General features: G+C 42.4%; 1 protein-coding gene across 1 annotated transcript; it reads left to right on the top strand.

The window, feature by feature from the left end:
• Positions 1-811: 811 nt before the first annotated feature.
• LOC135173584 (programmed cell death 1 ligand 2-like) lies at positions 812-9,167 on the top strand. The gene is made up of 6 exons (XM_064140578.1): positions 812-866; positions 2,414-2,770; positions 3,836-4,120; positions 4,657-4,797; positions 6,848-6,889; positions 9,085-9,167. Exons 1-6 carry the CDS (start codon positions 812-814, stop codon positions 9,165-9,167), a joined length of 963 nt encoding a protein of 320 aa, XP_063996648.1.
• Positions 9,168-23,561: the final 14,394 nt, after the last annotated feature.

A 23,561-nucleotide genomic window follows, 5' to 3' on the forward strand; every position in this document is an offset into this window, starting at 1 on the left:
GACCCTCTGATCTCTATTGTTTAGCCAGTTCTCATCCATCTCATCATTCACACTTTATGATCTTGCCTACAAAGATGTTACAGGAGAGGGTGTAAAAAGCCTTGCTCAAGTCAAAGCCGAAAACATCCACTGTTCTCCCTGTATCTACCCACTCAGTCACACCACCACAGAAGAATATCAGATTAGTCAAATATTATTTTCCCTTAGTAAGGCCATGCTGGCTGCTCCTGATGAGTTTCTTCTGTTTGCTTAGAGCTCCAGAATGAGCTGTCCAATCACCTACTGGAGGTAGAGATGAGGACAACTGGTCTGTATCTCCCTGGATATTCCTTCTTGCCCTTTGAGAAACTCGATCAGGTGTCAATGCAGACAGTTTGAAGTCTGTGCATTTTTATGAAGCTCTCTTGCATGTGATTTTTGTAGTTCATGGTTAGGTTTTCAATGTGAAGTCATTGCAAAAGTGCTGCCTTGTCAGACTGTTTAAGACTGCCTGCAAGATAGAGATCCTGGAAGTCTCATGGGTAAAGTTGTGGAAATGCTTTGCTTCTCTTCACTGCCACACACCGCTGCCTGACATTCCATGTGCCTGCACTGTTGTGTTTTTGTTTGTTTGTTGTTTGGGTTGGTTGGTTGATTGGTTTGTTTTAATCAAGATTTTCCTTGTTCCTATGCCCAGTGTTTACTTCTATTTTCGCTGGCTTTTAGCTGTGGTGGGGTTTGAAGTCTAGCAGGGCTCTAAGCCACCTCAGCAGAAGGTATTTATTGCAAGTTCTGCTGCAACCCTGCTTTTGTTTCAGATCCACCTGAGAAAATGTTCCAGATCCTCACAACGCTGTTGCTGGAAGTGCAGCTCTCCACGGCTTCAGGTGAGAGACACTCTCTCAATTCAACGTGAAGAAGCAATGTAGCAAATGTCGCTACACCATCAGCTGCAGGTGCTCCAGCACCTTCAGCAACACCTGCACAAGTAGCCTTTTACGTCTGGAGCCTCTGCTTTGCAATGTCTGACAGAAGGCATTGTGCACTGACTGAGCACAATGTCTGCCACTTTCCACAACCAGTCCTCTTTACAGTACAGTGTATTGACAGCTACAGCACACAGCATTAATTAGTAACTGCTGTGAGAGGGAGGACGACCAAAGCAACCTAAGCCATTTGTAACGCAGAACAACCCCCGTGCAAAGCATGGCTGGAGGAAAGCCACTTGTCCACGCTGCAGCAGGAGCAGCTTGCTAAATATAGAAGGGACTTGGCATTTTTTCATATTACTTTCCCCCTTATTACAATCGTATTACAGTGAGTAAACAAGCATTGCTAAGAGGAGTTAATAGAATCATAGAATCAACCAGGTTGGAAGAGACCTCCAAGATCATCCAGTCCAACCTATCCCCCAGCCCTAGCCAGTCAACTAGATAATGGCACTAAGTGCCTCATCCAGTCTTTTCTTGAACACCTCCAGGGATGGTGACTCCACCACCTTCCTGGGCAACCCATTCCAATGCCAATCACTCTCTCTGGGAAGAGCTTCCTCCTAACATCCAGCCTATACTTTCCCTGGCACAACTGTCAGTATTTCACAAACACGTGAAACAGAGGGAATACACTATAAAGTTGCATGAGTTCTTTTGAGTGTCACTATCAACACATCTAAGTGCTTCTGAATTAGATCTAACAATATATTTTACATCTGATACAGAAAGAGGCAAAAGATACAGAAGTGTTAACAAGGTATATTGAATTACGTATGATAAATAACTCTCCTTTGTCAAGTACACTTTTAAATGGTGAACTGTTCATAACAATATGAATTTCAGATTTGGTCAATGGCTAAGAAGGTTTATTTTGGTATACATTCTGCAATACTGTTCCATGTATCTGAGGAGATAGGTGGGCCCACATGACACCCACATGATCCCAGGCTTGTGGAGGTGCTACACAGCAGTTTTACAGGTCTCATGTGCTTATCCAATGCAACTCTGTTTCATGCAACTTATGCTGCATTTTCTCTTTGTAAAGGACAATGAAATTAGATTTACCATTTCCACAATTAACTGTTGCTTTCACTAGAATCTTACGACTTGTAAGATACAAGACACAGTTTCATAGAAGTACTCTCTGGACAAGCACTGACTCAGCCTTAAAATACTTCTAAAATGTAAAAAAAAAAAAAAACAAACAACCTTGCTCATTTGGTCCTTTTCTTTCAGACTTTGTACCATACAGAATATAGGTTATTTGCTATAAATACTAATGGCATGGTAAATCTTTGTGTGAGTAGGAACCAAATCTGTTTACAGCCTTTAGTCAAACCAGTAACTATATGCCTGACCACACAGCACCTTTCTGCCGAGATTTAAAGAAAATCTGAGCATACTTCAGAACAACAAATGAAACTGATCTTTTCTTGCTTTAGCTTTATTTACAGTTGAAGTTCCTCAGCAGTTGTACATTGTGGAGTACAGGAGCAATGTGAGCATGGAATGCAGATTCCCTGTGAACGGCTCTTTAAACCTAGGACTACTGACTGTTGTCTGGGAGCAAAAAAGGCAGGGGAAATCAAAAGAGGTGTACACACTTCGTGGTGGAAAAGCATTCCCTTCATCTCAACATCATGATTACATAGGACGAGCAGCAGTTCTATGCAGTGAACTCAAACTGGGACGAGTTATCCTTCATATTAACAGTGTGAAGATCACAGATGCAGGATCGTATCTTTGTCTCATTGACTACCAGGGAGTGGACTATAAGTACATTACTTTGGAAGTAAAAGGTTAGTGACTGAATTGTATCTATGTATATATTGACTGAGAAGTCTTTACTAAATTCCTACAAGTGTGTAGCAATTGATCACTTTGGCAAGAATTTGTTCCAAGTTGTGCCACCAAAATCCTGTGCTCAGCCCCTAGGTGAACCAAGCCAACTGTCAGTGCTGACTAATCTTTGTTCAATGGCCAGATGAGCTTCTCCAGGAGCATCCCATGCTAGAGAGGGAGAGTGACTGCTCCTCTCCATCCTTCATCCCTTCTCTTTCTTCCCACACACTCTTCTCCAGTGGCTCCCACCTCTTTCCTGCCTCTCATTTGACCCCCCTGTCCTGTTGAGCTACCTGCTAGTCATCTCTGGCCATTTCCAAGAGTTTCTCAAAGGTTCTTTAATTTGCTTAAGAGCCCTGCTGCAACTAAGTGGTTGGGAATTCGTCAAGTGATTGCAGCTCCCAGAGCAAGGACTTGTGATTTCCTGTGTTCCTCAAAGGCAAATGGTCACCAGTAGTGAAGGTGTATGCTGCTGGATAGCACAACACACTAGTCCTTTGAAAGGCCTCTAACAAGTTTCCAACTAAGGCAGGACTTGTTTCTCAGCCATTTATATAACAAGGATTGTCAAATGCAAAAATGGATACATCTGTTTTTAAGATCCACACTGGTTACTGAATTCTAAGTTTGTTGAGTTTTTTTTTTCCATTTATTTTTTTCCCTAATATGATGAAAATAATGCACTTGTTTAAAGGCTGTGGTAAAACAAACATTAAAACCAGCCTTTCTCTTGTAGTGACATACTAAAAAATTGAGAATAGAGTCCCACTAACCTTCACTTGTTTCCTCTGTATGAATAAATTATAAATGAAATGTCACCTACTGCCTTTAGCATAAAGCAGTGGAGTAAATTCTGTCACTGTAGGCATGAGGAGGATTTAATAATTAATATTGTTCTTCAAGTCATAATTTCAAGTAAGTGTACCTCCAATACAACCATATGGCATTAGAGGGAAGGAGGAAAAGTGAAGTGGGGGAATTACTGGTTTTGCAAAAAAAATTTCTATCAACTTCTTATGCAGCATCCTACAGGAGAATAAATACAAAAGTAATAAGAAAAGCAGGCGAAGACAAGTTTGCTTTTATGTGCCAGTCAGAAGGCTTTCCTCTGGCAGAGGTTTTCTGGCAAAATGAGAAGAACATCAGCCTCAGCAGATCTGCAAATACCACCTATGTGTTGACCACAGATGGCCTCTACAACGTCACCAGCACCCTGACATTCAAACCAAATACGACTGAGAACTACAGCTGTGTGTTCTGGAATAAAGAAGTGGGTGGGGAAACTGCAGCTCACATTTCTACTTCAGGTTTGTATAACCTTCACCTTGTGCAAGCCACAGAAAGTTTATACACACTTTGTGTCCTATGATCTATGATTGGAATTTGGTTCTGGAAAACTGCATAATATTGATGCTCTGAATAACAAACAAGTCAGTATTATTCACAACTGAGCTTGCTCACAGTCATTTGCAGACTGTCATATTTCCGTTTTAGAGTAGATCCCATTATTTGGCTGCCAGTACAGATTGTCTAATCTGCATTTGTGTCTTCCCTGATCTAGACTCCTAATTACTTGTTCTTCATATGGGATACAGATAAGTTTGAGTAGTGCTAACTCAAATGCCATACAAATGAGAGATTTGACTCACTTTTCTGTAAAGTGTCTTACACTAACACTGCAGAATAAAGTGTTCATAAGATGAGTGTAATACACTATGTTGATAAATTTCAAGAATCTCTTCTCAGTCAGAGCAAGACTTTGGAGTATCAGAACTGATAGCTTCATTAAAAAAATGCTCATTCCATAAGTTGTATATTTACTTTCTTTTCATGTTTTTCACAGCCTTAATTAGTACAGACCATAGCGGACAAAAATCCCTGATCTTATTTATTGTCCTCACATGTGTGATTGTAGCTGTCCTTGCCTCTGCACTAGTAATCTTTCAAACAAGAAAGCTATTCAGGAACTGGCGCCCCCAAAAAGGTATCTTTTCTTTCAGATAGCAGATCTTTTTGTATATTCTTTATTTTTCTCATGTGAATGACCTTTTGGAAATGTTAATAATTCTCAGCATCCTTGTGTGACATTTGATCACATTTTATTTCTAGATGTGTTCTCTTCTAAAATGGGAGTTTTAATAAATTGAGTTTTTATTCTCCACACCTTGCTATTTTCATGAGACAAGGAGTATGGGAAGATACTATATTTTTATCTGACCTGCTGTTCTGTAAAGAATATAAACAGGCTTTGTCTTGGGTAAGGATGGCTGTAAAAAAATGTCATTTGAATGGAATTTTTCTTCTTGGCTACAAAGACATTGTAGTTAAAGTATATAATTAAGATTTTTGTTTGTTTGTTTGTTTGATCTCCATTAATGCTATATAACTTAATTGGTATGCTCTTCTGGACTGTAATGAGTAGTGCTTGTTTTCTTTTTCACAAGTGCAGTAGTGGAAAAGCAATAAAGCAAATACACTATTAATCTAGTGTTAGAGACACTAATGTATCTAGCATACGAATAGACACCAGCAAAACCTGCCAAATGTTTTGCCTTCTCCAGTGCTGTAAATGCTGCTTAATGCTTATAGCCAATTCTGAGGAGAGATGACTCCCATTCTGGAAGCTGGACAGCAAGTAAAGGGTAATCAGTGTTTGGAATCATGAACAAACATTAATTTAATGGGTCAATTTTCATTTCCTACCACATTCACCTGTAGTTTAGGTCTACACTTGTTCCTGAGATGTGGTTTGCAGGAGGACTACACCTTCCATGCTGCGGTTCAGGTCTGAGCACTGCAAACGAAAAAGTCTTTGGCTTCACAGATACATCATCTTGGAGGTCTCGTCCAACCTTGTTGATTCTGTGATTCTTTATTCATAATGAAAGATGTAAAATGGTAGGAAAGAATAACAGGATCAGTCTCATAGACAATGATTGGAGTGACCTAAGGAGCCATTATGGGGGGCAATTATTAATGAACTTGTACAGAAGGAAATACTTTGAGAAATTCAAATGGCAACCACTTCAGTTATCATTTTGAAGAGTCAGAACGACTCTTCATCTTGACAGCAGAAGGAAAGTGTGGCTGTTTGAGCTCGATTTCTAGCTCAGACATAGGGGAGAGGTGAACATTCTAGGGATAGGCCCTATCATGGCAACAATGGATAAGTTAATATAACTTCATTGGAGCACTGAGAGCTTTATGTCTAGAAGCACAGCTTGGACCTTCCCCCTGGCTGCTTCTGTTGCTTCAGCTGTGCCCGCTGCTATCTTCCCCCGATGCTGTTTTGGCTGCTGCTGCTGCTTTGCTGCTTCACCACCCCTTGACCCCTTCCCCATCTTTGTTCAGGTTATTGTATTTCTCTAGTAGTTTATTTCTCCTTATACTGTTATATTTAAACTACAAGAAATACAATTTTCATCTTCCTCAGACTTTCAAAAAACATCCATGTTGTGGTGAGTTTATTCTACCAGGGGAGGGATCCACCCTAACCCGGGACATTAATTTTGGCACCCAACATGAATGAGAAATAGCATTTCTTAACCAAGACATTTTAGAACTTCTGTTAAATCAAAATTTACAGTTTCATTTTTTTGTCCCTAATTTCTGGTGGAGAAAGTATTGTGGATACTGCTGGGGAAAAAATGAGATTCTAATGTGTATGTAGCTTTAATTCTCCACAACAGTAAGTGTGTATCATTCTATGATGACTGTAGGGCTATGAATCTTTTTACCTATTGTTTTATGGATTAACTTAGCATCATGGAATCAGTCAGGGTTGGAAGGGACCACAAGGATCATCTAGTTCCAAGCCCCCCTTCTGCAATGAAATTAAAATATTGCTATTAAGAACTTCAGAAGTTGGTTCAAATTTTGTAATATAAAAGAAGTCTAGAGACATTTATGTGTTTGGTCTGAGCTAATAACAAATGTCCTTTATGCTCACTGTGATCTGTAAATTCATTGCATTACACTGTTGATCATGAATCTAGAAATATTTTAGCTAAATTTGTCTATGTTTACTTTAACAGACAGGAGAAGAAAACTGAATCCTAACCAGAAAGATAAGAAGAGTAAGTAATGAGATATTCTATATTTATGCTTACAGCTTTTGACATCTTACAGATACAATCTTTATAAATCTGTAGATGGCAACCTAAATAATGTTATAACAAAACAGAAGCTAGTTTTGAGTTTAAATTCAACCTTCCTTTGATCTCCTAAAGTATCTAACATTGTAACTTTCTCACATCTGATTTGAAAATTCATGAATGTTTGAGCTTGTATGTGCACCTCAGTATACTAACTGCAGTCCTAGTAACCTTGACTGAGCAGAGTACACACAGAAAGCTGATTGCTTTGGAAGATGTAAAGATTTTTGTGGTAATAGCCTGTTACACTTTTGGTTCAGGCCATAGGTTTTAACAACTAATAAAAAGTGGTATCTAATTTATTTAGAATTTCAAGGCACGTCACAGAGCCACTTGCCATCTTATGATGTGACTTTCCTAGATATTCAGGATTTTTTTTACATTGCAAAGGGAAATTAAAGCCTAAAGAATTATCAGGATGCATCTAACTGTCATGTACTGAAATTGAACTGAAAAAAAACCACCAAAAAAACCAAAAGAAATCACCACAGAAAACTGTAAAACAATACAGTAAGAAAGCTCTCAAAACACCTACTTACATAAATGAGTTTTGTTACCTATAAATAGAAATCTGACAGGTTAATGTATTGTCAGAAGACAGGCTGTGGACAGTGTGGTATGGTGGTACTGGGTTCATCTGGGTTTAACTCCTTACTGTCCATCCAGACCCTAACATAGCCTACTGAGGCCAGGCCCCAGGCTGCCTAATGTGCTCTAGGAATATAATTTCTCACACAAAGCAAAACTGGAGCAAAACTGTGATGCAGCTGAACAGTCTGAACACACAATGCATAGCAGTTTCTGGACACATGGACACCTTTGATCCATCTCAAGGACAGGATTCACTTGAGATGCCATCTGTATTCCTCACTGATTAAAAAACAAAACAAAACAAACAGGCAAAACTGGGCAAACAAACAAACAAAAACCCAAACCAAACAAACAAAACCCCAACAACTCCCCCAGATGTCACCCTCCTAGAAAACAAATGGTGAAGGTGAAGTGAAAATTAGGGACTAGACACAGGGCATATATTCACTGATTCTCTTCTGCGCCACAACTCAGATCTTAGTGTTTGCATCTTACCTGCAGCTCTCAAATGCACTGCCATCAGCAGATCTTATAGTCAAAAGGACACTCAGAAAAACACTTTCACCTTTCAGAAATCAGCACTTGCTGTACTCAATGGCCCTTTCTTATTTTTCATGTGGTTATGCAAAACTGCTATGGAATGATGCCATGTGCAAACAAAGAAAGGCTCAAGCAGTCTGGAGGACAGTGTTGGTGCATGTCCAGACATTGGTCCATTGCACATTGTCTGAGCACAGCTTGGCTTCCCGTGCCTATTAGTATTACTGTTGCAGATTTTTTTCCTCTTTGTAGTTCCTAGCGTCCTGGGTGCACTTACTGAAATCAAGACGCTAAAGGAGAGGCAGCTGCTTTTTGTGGGTTTTTCAACTTCTTCATTTTAATGACTGAAAATCGTTGTGCAACGTGCAGTCAGTCATATGACAAGCATTTCTATGTCTCAGCTTTAGAGAAACACTGGAAAGAACCTGTGCTGTGATGAGTAGACAGCTCAAGCATGAAAGTCACAGATATTTCTCCAGAGACCCTTGGAAATGACCCATATGACCTCAGTTACAGGAACAAGAATTGTTCACGTAATCATTTTAACTTACAGCTGAAGTTGTACCATCACCTGAGATTCAGGACTTTTGACCATATCACTGAAGTCCCAGTTCTGCGAAGTTTTATTCAGATGCACAGATTTTACTGACAAGCTTTCCCACGGATGCTATTTAGCCAGATTTTGGTTTTGCTGTTTCATTTATACAGCTGATAGGCAGCGATAGATCTGAGGTAATAGAAAATGTAGAACTGGGACAATGGGTAAGAGACACAATTCTGCATTCTGAAAAGACTGCAGCAAGATGTCTCTGTATTTCATAGCAGCTTTAAGGAGCCATTGTAATGCCAGCACAGCTCAGAAAAGCTTGCATACAGTGAAGGTGGGGCTTTCACTCTTTATCACTCAGTTGCTAAAATCAGGATATTTATTCACTTAAATTATTGCAGATTTTAAAATTAATATTATTGCATTTTCTTTCTTTAAGGAGATGATTTTGAGACTCAAACTGAGGCCTTGCACTTGTCAACTGTCACAGCTTCAAGAGACACTGGAAGTGTGGATCTGTGAAAATTCTGCATCTTACATGCCGTAATTTGCACTTTTTCTATCTGTTTTTGAGCATTCAAAGAAAAATTACAGCACTTTAGCTTGAGATGAATAGTGAAGTCATGGGGATTTATTGGCACTGCAGCAATGGGAAGCTGTGCCTCTCCAGATGCCATAACATGAAGTTACTGAGAATTATGCTGTCATGAAATGTGACTTACCACTGTGAAGAGGTTATCTGAGTGCCTTTGATACACTTCTTTTTTTTTTTTAACATACTGTTGCTCAAGGATGTCTGGGGTTGGTTTTGGGTTTGGTTGTTTGCTTCTTTACATACCTTCATTAATTGTTCCGGTCTTGGGAGTGGTGCTTGGATTCAAACACCTCGTGGGAATTTGAGTAAAAGCTGCACTATATGGAAGATTATTCCACATCGCAAAAGAAACAAGGGGACAGACAAAAAAACCATAACAATAACTCCAACAGTAAATCAACATTATGTCACAGAGGAGAATTTCAATGCACAGTCTGTGTAAAATTCCATAAACAAGCTAGGTAAAACCCCCATGAACTGTCATGCTATATGACAGTAAGAAGTTTTACATTTGAACAGATTACTCAACAGAATTTCCTGTAGAAGGCATTTAGAAGCAAAAACGAAAATGAAGCTCAGGTGAAGCGGTGTTCACAGCAGAGCTACTTTTGTCATCATCTTGCTGTTGGAAGAGTGACGTTTGGTTCACACCAAGTACTTCATCAGTAATGCTAAAGTTTCGTTCACAGCACTTGCCCTGGATTTAGATAGGAGCTGCTTCTCCAGTGTCATATTGTAGCTATTTACTTCAGCATGAAGTGGACCTACAGTGCAGCTATGAGATGAGAAAGGCAGCATTCACACCCTTTTCTGTTTCACCAGGATTACAGGGCTGTGGTTGATTTTTACCTGTGTCATTACCTCTGCTTTACTACCTATGTATTGTACCTTTAAATACTTATTTGTAGCCATTGCATTCAGCTGAGAAAAATCTGCGCTTTTGCTTGCTGTGTCCTTGATGATAGAGTGAATCAGGTGCATCAGGTAGATGTCAGAGAATCAGAAGCAGCGTCTTGAAGCTGTGCTTAGCTTCAATTGAAATGGTAGCTTGGGGGCTGCCCTGACTTGCACCACCTAGCAATACCTAGGGATCACTGCATCAGGTTAAGCAATTTGTCCCCATGCCACACTTGTACTACACATCAGAAAGTGTTAGCTCCTTCTGCCAGCCACAGTGGAAAATCTAACCCATTGTGTTCCAGCATGACTTAGTTTCACATTCTTGTATTTCTTTCTTCCTCATAATCATGAAATTGAAATAATTCAAACTGAATTTATGTTGAGGAACATAAATGGTACATCAGAGACATTTGAAATGAGATTATAGCGATCATCATTGCTGCTTACTGAAACAAAAGTCATCTTGACATTACCTTAAGCTGCTGAGTAAAGGTTGCCTTAGCATGGGCAGGGAAAACCAGATTTGGGCAGCACTTGCTGCCTATTATGTAGGTGCAGCAAACACTACTCTGCTTTCCCTCCTAGCAGCTTATACACTGAAAGGTTTCAGATGGCGTTCCTAGGCAGAGGCAGCTCAGCTTTATGCAACAACCCTGTGCTTGATCAACTCCATTTCATATGGAAAGGGCAGTAGTACTATTTACTGTAGCTCAGCTTCATGCAACAGCCCTCTGCCTGATCAGCTCCATTCCATATGGGAAGTGCAATAGTACTATTTACTGCATTACTAAGAATACCAAGAAATGTACCCTGATTTACAAGTTTCTGTTTTTACCAGCTCCCACTGTATACTAACAAACAGCAATAAAAATAAATGAGGTTGATTGTTATATTGTAATATGTGCAAGTCATCTTCTCTCAGCACTTTGACCAATCTCTATGTGCCTATGAATTAATTCATGCATGAGGTGTTTTTACTGTAAACCACTGAGCACATGATAAATGTGTGACATGATGAGTCCCTGTTCTTTCTGCTTCAGCTACTCTTTTACACACTGTTATCCTGAAACAGCTGAAGCAGGAGTTTTCAGGCACAGATAAACTGCCTGGAAAATATTTGAAAGGGTTTAGGGGGCTTTTTGATAGTTTTTACATTTACAGTGAGTCAAGAGCTGGTAATATTAGACCATAAAATGTTAGCTAATTTTCATAGAATCACAGAATCATAGAATCAACCAGGTTGGAAGAGACCTCCAAGATCATCCAGCCCAACCTAGCACCCAGCCCTAGCCAGTCAACTAGACCATGGCACTAAGTGCCTCATCCAGTCTTTTCTTGAAGACCCCCAGGGATGGTGCCTCCACCACCTCCCTGGGCAGCCCATTCCAATGCAAATCACTCTCTCTGTGAAGAACTTCTTCCTAATATCCAGCCTATATCTACCCCAGCACAACTTGAGACTGTGTCCCCTTGTTCTATTGCTGGTTGCCTAGGAGAAGAGGCCACCCCCCACCTGGCTACAACCTCCCTTCAGGCAGTTGTAGACAGCAATGAGGTCCCCCCTGAGCCTCCTCCAGGCTAAACACCCCCAGCTCCCTCAGCCTCTAACCACAGGGTTTGTGCTCCAGGCCCCTCACCAGCTTTGTTGCACTTCTCTGGACATGTCCCAGCACCTCAACTTTTCTCTTGAGTTGAGGGGCCCAGAACTGGACATAGCACTCAAGGTGTGGCCTGACCAGTGCTGAGTACAGGGGAAGAATAACCTCCCTTGTCCTACTGGCCACACTGTTCCTGATGCAGGCCAGGATGCCATTGGCTCTCTTGGCCACCTGGGCACACTGCTGCCTCATCTTCAGCTACTATCTACCAGTACCCCCAGCTCCCTTTCCTCCTGGCTGCTCTCCAGCCACTCTGTCTCCAGCCTGTAGTGCTGCTTGGGGTTGTTGTGGCCAAAGTGCAGAACCCTGCACTTGGCCTTGTTCAATCTCATCCCATTGGCCTCTACCCACCCATCCAGCCTGTCTAGGTCCCTCTGCAGGGCTCTCCTACCTTCCAACAGATCAACACCTGCTCCTAGCTTGGTGTCATCTGCAAACTTACTGATGCTGGACTCAATGCCCTCGTCCAGGTCATCAATAAAGATGTTGAATAGGACTGGGCCCAGCACTCATCCTTGGGGAACACCACTAGTGACAGCTGCCAACTGGATGTGGCATCATTCACCACCACTCTCTGAGCTCTGCCATCCAGCCAGTTCTTGATCCAGCACAGAGTGAATCTGTCCAAACCATGAGCTGCCAGCTTGGCTAGGAGCTTCTTGTGGCAGACAGTGTCAAAGGCTTTGCTGAAGTCCAAGTAGACTACATCCACAGCCTTCCCCACATTCACCAGGTGGGTAACCTGATCATAAAAGGAGATGAGGTTGGTGAGGCAGGACCTGCCCTTCCTAAACCCATGCTGGCTGGGCCTGATCCCTTGGCCATCCTGTAGGTGCTTTGTGATGGCACCCAAGATGACCTGTTCCATGCCCTTGCCTGGCACTGAGGTCAGGCTCACAGGTCTGTAGTTTTCTGGCTCCTCCTTATGACCCTTCTTGTGTATGGGTATCACAATTTTGTATGCAATATGAAGATTAGTTATATTATGGATGGACTTCAGTGCTTCCTTAGACTCTCAACTAGCATTTTAGAGTGGTATAGCAGACACCTTGTGTAGGAATCATCTGTAATCTTCTCGGATATATGCCTCCTCTCATCTCTGTATTATTGTCCCAACTAAGAGAATGGCATAACCAACATTATCTTAGTATACTCTATAAACACATGAATTCAGCTAAAGTTGGTGGAAGTTTTTAAGAAAGGATGTGCAATCTACTTACTGGTTTATAGTCACCAAAAAATGTAGTTCTGTTGAATGCTAGGCTTAAATTATTCAATCCTTCTTGTCTGCCTGAGGAGCACTACTGACCTGCTTTACTCTGAGTGAGATATTTGCTATTTTAGCACAGAAATTGGGTGATTAATCTTTCTGCTCTTCCTCACCTCTGCTATCTACCATACACTTCAAGGTTTTAAAGTAGGTTCATCTGGGTTTTTCTAACACAGCAATATTTTTAGTATCTGTGAGTTGCAGCTTGCTCTGTGATGAGGAAGCACTGCTTTGTATCACATTCACATTCATACCAGCAACAGCTTAACCCCACTCTGTTTACTTGATTTCCACTAGCACAGACATAGCTGAAAACAGCAGTTAACATCAGGAATGCTGCAGCACTTTAGCTGGGGATGAACGGCCACTTGAAACATGAGTCTACAAAACTTCAGCCTGCATACCTGAAAACTACTAGTTGAGTCTGAATATGGCTTACTGGGAGCAGTTAGAAATGCCTCTGAAAAGTTTTTATTTCCAACAAAAATAAACCTATCTCTTTCTTAAGAAATATTGTGTTCATCTTTTCTTACAGAATTGCTTCCCTCATATAACAGAAACATGATGTTGCCACCAAAATCAGTATATTCCCACTTAACAAGACAGCAAAGGAGAAAGGCTTATGAACCCCCTCTACACTGTAAAGAATCACTGGCACTGGCATGGATCTAGCTTCAAAGTTGTTTGTTTTTACTCTGCGGGGATGGAAGCCAACTCAGTGACCTGCAGAAGTCCCTTCTAACCCAAAATGACATTTGATAGTAAATTTGTTGTTTGATGACTTCACATGTGATTTGTAATTATCTGACTTTTCTTATACTCTGATGGAAGCGTGCAGCCCCAGGCCACTGACTGTCAATTTGATTTGACAAAACACCCTGGTTTTCTTCAGCATGTATGTTGCCAAATGTGCCCTGAAATATTGTTCTAAAGACAGCACACTGTAATATTTCAGTCAATATGCAGCCTTATGGTAAAAGGCAGCTGACACAGGTGAGTGCACTGTGCAAACATTGCTAGAAGCTGGCTTGAAAGAAACATTAACCAAGTTCTGCTTATTGCTAGCTTTCTGCAACTGAGGCTTGTATACTCACAGTCCTCTTTCCTTAATGGGCTTTTCCAAGTGAGAAGTGAAACATGTTTTATGGAAAGCTTGTGCTGGAAACCACTTTGCATAAGGCGATAAAGCAAACTGTATGCCATAGAAATTTGAAGAATGGGTTAAAGTGCACCTTACACACATGTCTTTTTCAAGCAGTAGAATGAGATGATTACATGAGTCTAAGCTGGTGAAGACAAAGCTTTCTGTGGTGAAATGGGAAATTTGGTAAAACATTAAGAGATTTACTTGTAATGGAAATGTTGCTAGCAAAAAGATTGCCATGGTACTGGGTGACTACGTTAGTGTATGAAATCCACCTTTTTTTTTCAGGTGAGATGATGAACATACTCTTCTCAGACCTAAAATAACAATTGTCAGTCTTAACAGTGTTCCAGCTGGGCAACGGCTACACCAAACTATGGTGAAATAACTTCTTCCACTTTGTATTCATGGAGCACTAACTTAAAACCTGACTGAGCAAAGCTGGATATTAATGAAAAGATGTAAAAATGAGAATGTTGGTGAGAATATCACTGAGAATGGAGAAGCTTTTGCTGGGTAAAGGAAACAGAAGAAGTTAAACGATTTTTGTTTCAAGAGGGACCCAGAATTTTTGTGAGACTACTAAAGTCATATGAAGCAGTGTGAGCCCAGAGCATTTCCTGGTTCATATAAGAAGCCATCAACTATTGAGGGATGCTTCTGCACATCACCAAAATGCTGTAACCCTAGTCCACAGAGTTCTCAGACTGATGACAAAACTGAAGCAGGAAGATAGGTGTTAACTTACTGTGATGGTTTGGGTGTCCCCCAACAATCCCCACTTTAGAAATTACCCAGACTAGACTCAGCCAGCTCTGGGAATATAAATGAAGCTATTTATTTACAGCTAGCACAATATGCAAGCAGATATTTACAGTATATACAGTTATATACAGAAATATACAAGGTAAAAGGTAATACAGAAACACAACTCCCCTCCTAGAAACCTGAGTCCCCAGGAGGGGCTCTCAACCACCCCTGCACCTTCCCCCTGCCCCTCTCAACCTTACCCCAGTCCTAAAGAAGAACAGAGGTTCGGCCAAGGGGTTAAGAAGCAAAGGTGAGTGGAAGGTGAGGTTAGGGAGATGCAGCTCAGTCAGCAGCCCAGGGCAGAGAGTGAGACCAAATGGCGAGAGTGTTATCTAATGTTTTCATTTCTTCTTTAGCAAGATGCTGAGGGGAGTAGACATCACCTTTGTTTTCCTTTCACAGCCTATGATCGAGTTCTTCTCACCAAAACATTCTACCCTGCTTCAAACTAGCACACTTACTGAACAAAATATCTTTAAATCTCTACTTAATCCTCTTTGATTTTCTGCGTGCTTGCTTTGCTTCTAAATGGTTAATAAGTAAAATGCAAACCAGAGTGCAGATGTAGATTTTACAGCTTAGCTTCAAAAAAAGACCACTGGATCAGATGTTTTAACTGCCCGTATGTTACAGTGTATGAATGACTGTTCGAGTTCTTTATTAGAATCCTCAAATTTCTACAACTGAAAATGTGTATGGCAACTGTTGCAGGAGAACAGAACACCAGGGGAGAAAGCTGGTTGCATAGGGCATTCCTTGCTCTTGTTGAACTTCATGAAGTTCACCTCTGGCCAGCTATCCAGCCTGTCCAGGTCTCACTGAATTGCAGCAGCTGTGCCAGCCACTCCACCCAGGTCTGTATCATCAGCAAACTTGCTGAGGGTACACTTTATCCTTTCATCCAGGTCACTGATGAAGACGCAGAACATGACTGAGACCAATACTGACTCCTGAGCAACACCACTAGCCGTAGACCTCCAAGTAGACCCCGTACAGATGATCACAACCTTCTGTGCTTTGTCATTCAGTCAGTTCTCAATCTACTGTCCACTCATTTAACCCCTGCTTCCTAAGTCTGTGAGATGGTGTCAAAAGCCCTCCTGAAGTAGAGCTAGACAACATCTACTGCATTCCCCTCATCTACCCAGTCACACACAACATCATAGTAGGCCATCAAATTGGTCAAGCACGATTTTCCCTTTGTGAATCTATGCTGACTGCTCCTGATAATCTTTTTCTCCACATGCTTAGAGGTGACCTCCGGAATGAGCCATCCCATCAGCCCTTCAGGAATGGAGATGAGGCTGACTGGCCTGTAATCTCCTCCTAGATACTCCTTCTGGTCATTTTTGAAGGCTGGAGTGACATTGGCTGTCTGACAGTTCTCAGGCAGCTCTTTTTTTCCCAAGACCTTTCAAAAATGCTGGGTAGCTTAGCAATTACCTTAGGCAGGTCCTTCAGTGCTTATGTGTACACCCCATAGGGGTCCATGGATTTGTGGGTGTCTGTCACGTTTAGATGATCTTTAACCCAGTCCTCCTCTACTAAGGGAGAGTCTTCCTTTCTCCGGACATTCTCTCTTACGTTCAGGGACTGAGGGCAGGTCTGAGCAATAAAGATGGAAGCAAAGAGGGCATTCAGTAGCTCTGCCTTCTCTGTGTCCTCTTATCAGCAGGTCACACACTTCATTCAGCAGTCTGCCCACATTTTGGTTGGTGTTCCTCTTCTTGCTGATGCACCTGAAGAAGCCTTTCTTTTTATTTTTCACATCCTTTGCCAGATTTAATTCCAAGAGTGCCTTAGATTACCTTGAAGCATCCTACGAACTATGCCAACATTTCTGTACCTCTCTCAAGTGGCCAGCCCCTTTTTTTCACATACTGTGGACTTCCTTCTCCCATTTAAGTTTTTCCAGAAGCTCCTTGCTCATCCATGTAGGTCTCTTGCCTCCCTTCTCACTTATGGTGGTGCACCAATTTTGAGATTAGAGAAGGTGGTGCTTGAATATTAAACATGTTTCTTTGTCCCTCTGTCTTCTAGAGCTCTCACTCATGGGATTCTTCCATGGAGGTCTCTGAGAAGGTCACTTTTGGCTCTCCTGAAGTCTAACATTGCAATCCTACTTTTTACATTCCTAGTTCTTTGCGTGGCCTTGAACTCTACCCTCTCATAGTTACTGTAGCCAAGGCTGCCCCAAACATTCATCCACAACCAGACCTCTTTCTAATTTTTTTAAATTATTTTTTTAAGCACAAGGTCCAGCAGCACATCTTGCCTTGTAGGGTTCTCCAGCACCTGTGTCAAATAGCTACCATCAAAGCACTGCAGGAACCTCCTGCACTCTTTATGCCCCTGGGTGTTGCCTTTACAGCAAACATCAGCGGTGACAGAAGTTCCCCAAAGATAATCTGGATGAGGGCATTGAGTCAGTCATCAGCAAGTTTGCAGATGACACCAAGCTGGGGGCAGATGTGGCTGGGTTGGAGGGCAGAAGGGCTCTGCAGTGGGACCTTGACCGCCTGGACAGATGGGCAGAGTCCAAGGGGATGGCGTTCAATAGCTCCAAGTGCAGGGTGCTGCACTTTGGCCACAACAACCCCATGCAGAGATACAGGCTGGGGTTGGAGAGGCTGGAGAGCAGCCAGACAGAGAGGGATCTGGGGGTGCTGATTGATACCCGCCTGAACATGAGCCAGCAGTGTGCCCAGGTGGCCAGGAGAGCCAGTGTCATCCTGGCCTGCATCAGGAATGGTGTGGTCAGCAGGAGCAGGGAGGTCATTCTGCCCCTGTGATCTGCACTGGTTAGACCACACCTTGAGTCCTGTGTTCAGTTCTGGGCCCCCCAGTTTAGAAGGGACATTGAGATGATTGAGCATGTCCAGAGAAGGGCGACGAGGCTGGTGAGAGGCCTCAAGCACAAGCCCTATGAGGAGAGGCTGAGGGAGCTGGGATTGTTTAGCCTGGAGAAGAGGAGGCTCAGGGGTGACCTTATTGCTGTCTACAACTAACTGAGGGGAGACTGTGGCCAGGAAGAGGTTGCTCTCTTCTCTCAGGTGGCCAGCACCAGAACAAGAGGACACAGCCTCAGGCTGTGCCAGGGGAGATTTCGGCTCGAGGTGAGGAGAAAGTTCTTCACTGAGAGAGTGATTGGACACTGGAATGGGCTGCCCGGGGAGGTGGTGGAGTCGCCGTCCCTGGAGCTGTTCAAGGCAGGTTTGGACGTGGCACTTGGTGCCATGGTCTAGCCTTGAGCTCTGTAGTAACAGGTTGGACTTGATGATCTGTGAAGTCTCTTCCAACCTTGGTGATACTGTGATACTGTTATCAGTGCACGTGACTTAAAGGCTACTGTAGGCTCTCTGTACAAGATCTCATTGATTTCCTCTTCTTGATTAGGTGGCCTGGAGTAAGCACTACTATGTCACCCATAGTAATGGGTGCCTGTGCCTTAACTCTTAGCCACATTCAACTCATTCTTCTTCCTTTACTAGGCAGAGCTCAATACATTCCAGTTGCTCTCTTGCATAAAGAGCCTCTCCATCACCTCACTTTGCTGGCCTACCTATCCTAAAAAGTATGTAGCCATTGATGACAGCGTTCCAGCCATGTCAGTCATCCCACCATGTCTCTCTAACTGCAGTGAGATTGTGACCCTGCAACAGAATAAAAATGTGTGCACTGCTTTAATATATACTGAAAGAGATTTTAATAGTGAACTATGCTTTTGAAATCTAGTGAACCACCAACACAGCATCTTCTGAGATCAAAATGTGTTTTTCAACTGTGTGTAACCATTATTTTACTGATGGGCAAAGCACGCGTGTATCTTAATAAAAGACTGAAGGACATCAAAGAAATGAAAAATGCATCTCTGTAGGTTTCACTATCATCTCCCTATGCCCTGTTTTACTATTCTTACAGGGCAAACAAAATATCAGTTTTGCTACAATAACAAAGCTGCTCCTTGAGGGGCTATCAACCAGGAGGAGAGGAGAGCAATCTCAGAACCATGCCCTCCCTAGTACGGCACAGCCCCCAGTGCCTAAGTAGAATGAGGCTTGGTGATACGTATGTCAATAACTCCCGGTCAGCCAAGGTGATGAATCAAGTCCAGAACCCACAGAACTCAGTTAGGTGCAGCTAGACAGGCCTACAGGCGTGGCAATATAGAGGAAGCCCATAGTCCATTTAGAAAAAGCATCAGGTCAGTACGACAGACAACAAGATTGGGCACAGACCTACCTACAGCTCAGCTCAAGCAAGACTTGAGTGCCTGGGCATCAATTGGCAGAGGACTGCTGGGTCCTTGGGCAATGGATATGTTGGAGGGGATCAGTAACAAGGCTGGCTGTGGAAACTAAAGCCTCGTGTTGGATGTAGCCCCATGTAATGAGGAGTCCACTGTCTTCTGCAAAACATCCCATGAGCATTATTACTAGTTTTAATAGCAATCACTTTTATGCAACTGCAGGACATTCCCTGTGACACCTGTTCTTAGAGCAGCCACTTCTGCAGTACATAAGTTTCTTCTGCTTTAACTGCCACATTGAGCTACACCATTACATGCTCTATCTTAAAAGAAGATATTATTTTTCTTACATGATAAGGAAGCATAGCTTCACAGATCTATTATATTTGCACTCAAATGTGGCTGTCTGTTGGCAAAAATTAGAAATTCATTTACTTCCAGTTGCTCTTCATTGCACAGCAATGTGATTTTTTTTTTTCCTTAGGAAAGCGGGGGCAGTCTGAGTTCCTAGCAGAGATTTGGAAAACTCTGGGTAGAAATAGAGCCAGCTTGATCACTATACTCACTGCAAGGGACTTGTCTCCCTGAAAAGATGAAAGTAATTAAGAAACAAAAGTTATCCTGTATTCTCTATAGCTAAGTTCTGCTGAGCTGGCAAAGGTGACGCTAACAGATCTTATCTCAAGTTAAGTGAATATGTTACACACTTTAGTGACCTATTTGCTTCTCTCTTTTTCAAAACAAACTTGTTGAATTTAACCAGATATCATCTTAATGCTGCTTCCTGCAGCTGTGTGGCATGACTTAGCAGTTCTGCTACTTCTCAAACACAGCAGACCGGAAGATCAATAGGGCTGATAACACAGCAGCAAGCAGTAGAGACCTTCCTCTTGTTGGTTCTGCTTTTACTGAACGGCTGTGCTTGGGGAGCACCTTTTAACTTCAACAGAGTGCTACATGTGGTGTGGAGCCAAGTGATTTTCAGTTGAACAAAACACCAGCTCAAGTCTATAGAAAGGTTGAATTCATAGAATCATAGAATCAACCAGGTTGGAAGAGACCTCCAAGATCATCCAGCCCAACCTAGCACCCAGCCCTATCCAGTCAACTAGACCATGGCACTAAGTGCCTCATCCAGGCTGTGCTTGAACACCTCCAGGGATGGTGACTCCACCACCTCCCTGGGCAGCCCATTCCAATGCCAATCACTCTCTCTGTGAAGAACTTCCTCCTAACATCCAGCCTATGCTTCCCCCGTGTCCCTGGTTTGGGCTGATCCCTCCCCCGGGAAGAAAATTCACAACACAAACCCCCCTTCTTTTTTTGAAAGTCAGGGAAAGATGAAATTGTATTTTCTTATAGTATAACAATGTAAAGAGAGATAATAACTAGAGAAGGAAGGAAGGAAAAAAAATCAATACAATAACCTTAAGGGAGATGGGGAGGGGTCAAGCGGCGGCGAAGCAGCAGAAGCAGCAGCAGCCAAAACAGCAGCCGGGGAAGATAGGCGAAGCTGCAGCAGCAGAAGCCAGCGGGAGAAGGGGGAGAACAAGCTGTGCTTCTAGACATTAAGTTTTTGATGCTCCAATGAAATTATATTAATTTATCTATTGTTGCCATTTATGTGGCCTATCCCTGGAATGTTCATTTCTCCCCTATGTCTGAGCTAGAGGATCAGCTCAAACGGCCACACCCCAGCACAGAGCATTATAAGCAAGGTCTCATAAAAAGATCCCATCATTTACAGGAAGAAAACATGGCAAAATGTGAGAACAAAGCAGGCACTATTTAAAAAACACCATTTCAGATAGTAGCTATGACTATAGCAGGTACTACTAAAAAAACACAATGACAAATAGAAGCTATGACATTTTACCTCCCAGATATTGGCTGCTAAAAATTTGAATCATATTTTACTAAGCAGCCCTGAGAATGTGAAAAGAAAATGGCTTCATAGTTATTTGGCCCTTGTCCTGGTTGTTGGGCACATAACCCCAAGCATACTATGCGTGTCAAACAGCAAGAAGATTCCAATGAGAGTTTTCATCACCAATTTGTTAGCATATTAGTTAAGGTTTCTTTGTATGCTAGACTAATGATTTGAAATCCTATTTTCTGTCTGGTTCCTCTCCTCTCCCTCTGCCCTCCTCTCCATATTACATATTTCAAAATTCTCTTGAGTAGTATCTGCCAACAGTTCAAAAAAAGGAGCAAAACCAAAATGACAACACATTTGCTTACATTTTGACCTACATAACTAACATGTGCCATTGTTTGGCTGATGTTTCAAATAAACCCCTTTTCCTAGCAAGTCTCTAATATATTGAATTTATAAATATAGAGATCTGAATATTTTCTGTTATTTTTCTAAGGTGCCATTTCAATTCCAACTCTACAAACACTATCTGACAAGTTGACTGATACCTAAGCACTGTGCCCCGTCCAAGAACGTTGGGTGCATGTAAAGGCATAAGAATAGCTCAAGTTACTTCCTGTAGGAAACACTTAGAGAAAATAATATGGTTGAGAGATCATTTCTCTTTCTTCCTAAAAAAAACCAAAAAAACAGAAAAGCCAAAACCCAACCAACCAACAAAAAACTTCCTTTTAAAAACAATCATGTGCTATGCACTAGTAACATGCATGCATTTCATAATACAAAGACTTGGAATCCACCTCTGGTGCTCTTGCAGTTTTAATGACCCTTAACCCTTGTTAAACAAGCATGACAGTGTGTGATGGTTTGGGTGTTACCTGCCCCCCCCCACCCACACTTTGGAAGTCACCCAGACTAGACTGAGCCAGCTCTGTAAATTGAATGAAGCTTTATATTTACAGCTTAGCAGAACACACAAGCAGATATTTACAGTATATACAGTTATATCAGAAATACACAAGGTAAAAGGTAATGCAGAAACACAACTCCCCTCCCAGAAACCTGAGTCCCCAGGAGGGGCTCTCAACCACCCCTTCAGCTTCCCCCCTACCCCTCTCAACCTTACCCCAGTCCCAAGGAAGAATGGAGGTTTGGCCAGGGGGTTAAGAAGCAAAGCAGATTAATCAAAGAAACAGCAGAGAGGCTAAAGAGAAATGCAGCTCAGCCAGTTCCCCAGCAAAAGTGCCTTACCTAAATACCTTCCACTGCTATTGACATAAGGGAGGTTTGTATTTTACCTGACATTTCCATATTGAAATACCAGACTGCTAAGTGGTTCTGCCTATTTCATGAAAAATTAAATTATAATCACAGAAGTTCCCAAATTTGAAAAGATCATTAAGATCATTAAGTTCATTTGTTAATCTAACACTGACAAGTCCTTGGCAAAATCATATCCCTAAGCACTAAGCCTACATCACTTCTAAACAACTCCAAGGATGGAGACTTACAGAATCATACAATCAGTCAGAGTTGGAAGGGACCACAAGGATCACCTAGTTCCAACCTCCCTGCCATGGGCAGGGACACCCTACCCTAGACCAGGCTGGCCAGAACCCCATCCAGCCTGGCCTTAAACACCTCCAGGGACAATGCTTCAACCACCTCCCTGGGCAACCTATTCCAGGCTCTCACTCCCCTCATGCTGAACAACTTCCTCCTCACGTCCAGCCTGAACCTGCCCATCTCCAGCTTTGCTCCATTCCCCGCAGTCCTGTCACTTCCTCATAGCCTGAAAAGTCCTTCCCCAGCTTTTTTGTAGGCCCCCTTCAGATACTGAAAGGCCACAACAAGGTCACCTCGGAGCTTCCTCTTCACCACTGCCCTGGGCAAGCCAGTCCAGTGCCCAGTAACAACAACAAGCTCCTGGCAAAGCTGGCAGCTTGTGGTTTCCACAGATTCACACTCATATGGGTCAAGAACTGGCTGGAAAGCTGGGTGCAGAGAGTGGTGGTGAATGGTGCCACATCCAGTTGGCAGCCAGTCACTAGTGGTGTTCCCCAAGGATCAGTGCTGGGCCCTGGTAAGAGAGAAAGTCTGGAGAAAAGCAGACTCTCTCTTAGTCAAGAAAAGCTGGCATAGAGATACCATCTCCCATAAGATCTTCACAGGTAAGCTTAGGAAGTGTGGGTTAACTGAGTGGACAGTGAGGTGGATTGAGAACCAACTGAATGGCAGAGCACAGAGGGTTGTGATCCTCTGTACAGGGTCTACATGGAGGCCCATGGCTAGTGGGGTTGCCCAGGAATCAATATTGGTCCCAATCATGTTCAGCTTCTTCATCAGTGACCTGGATGAAAGGATAAAGTGTACCCTCAGCAAGTTTGCTGATGATACAGACCTGGGTGGAGTGT

This window comes from Pogoniulus pusillus, chromosome Z (genome assembly GCF_015220805.1).
Source record: "Pogoniulus pusillus isolate bPogPus1 chromosome Z, bPogPus1.pri, whole genome shotgun sequence".
Classification (NCBI taxonomy): Eukaryota; Metazoa; Chordata; class Aves; order Piciformes; family Lybiidae; genus Pogoniulus; species Pogoniulus pusillus.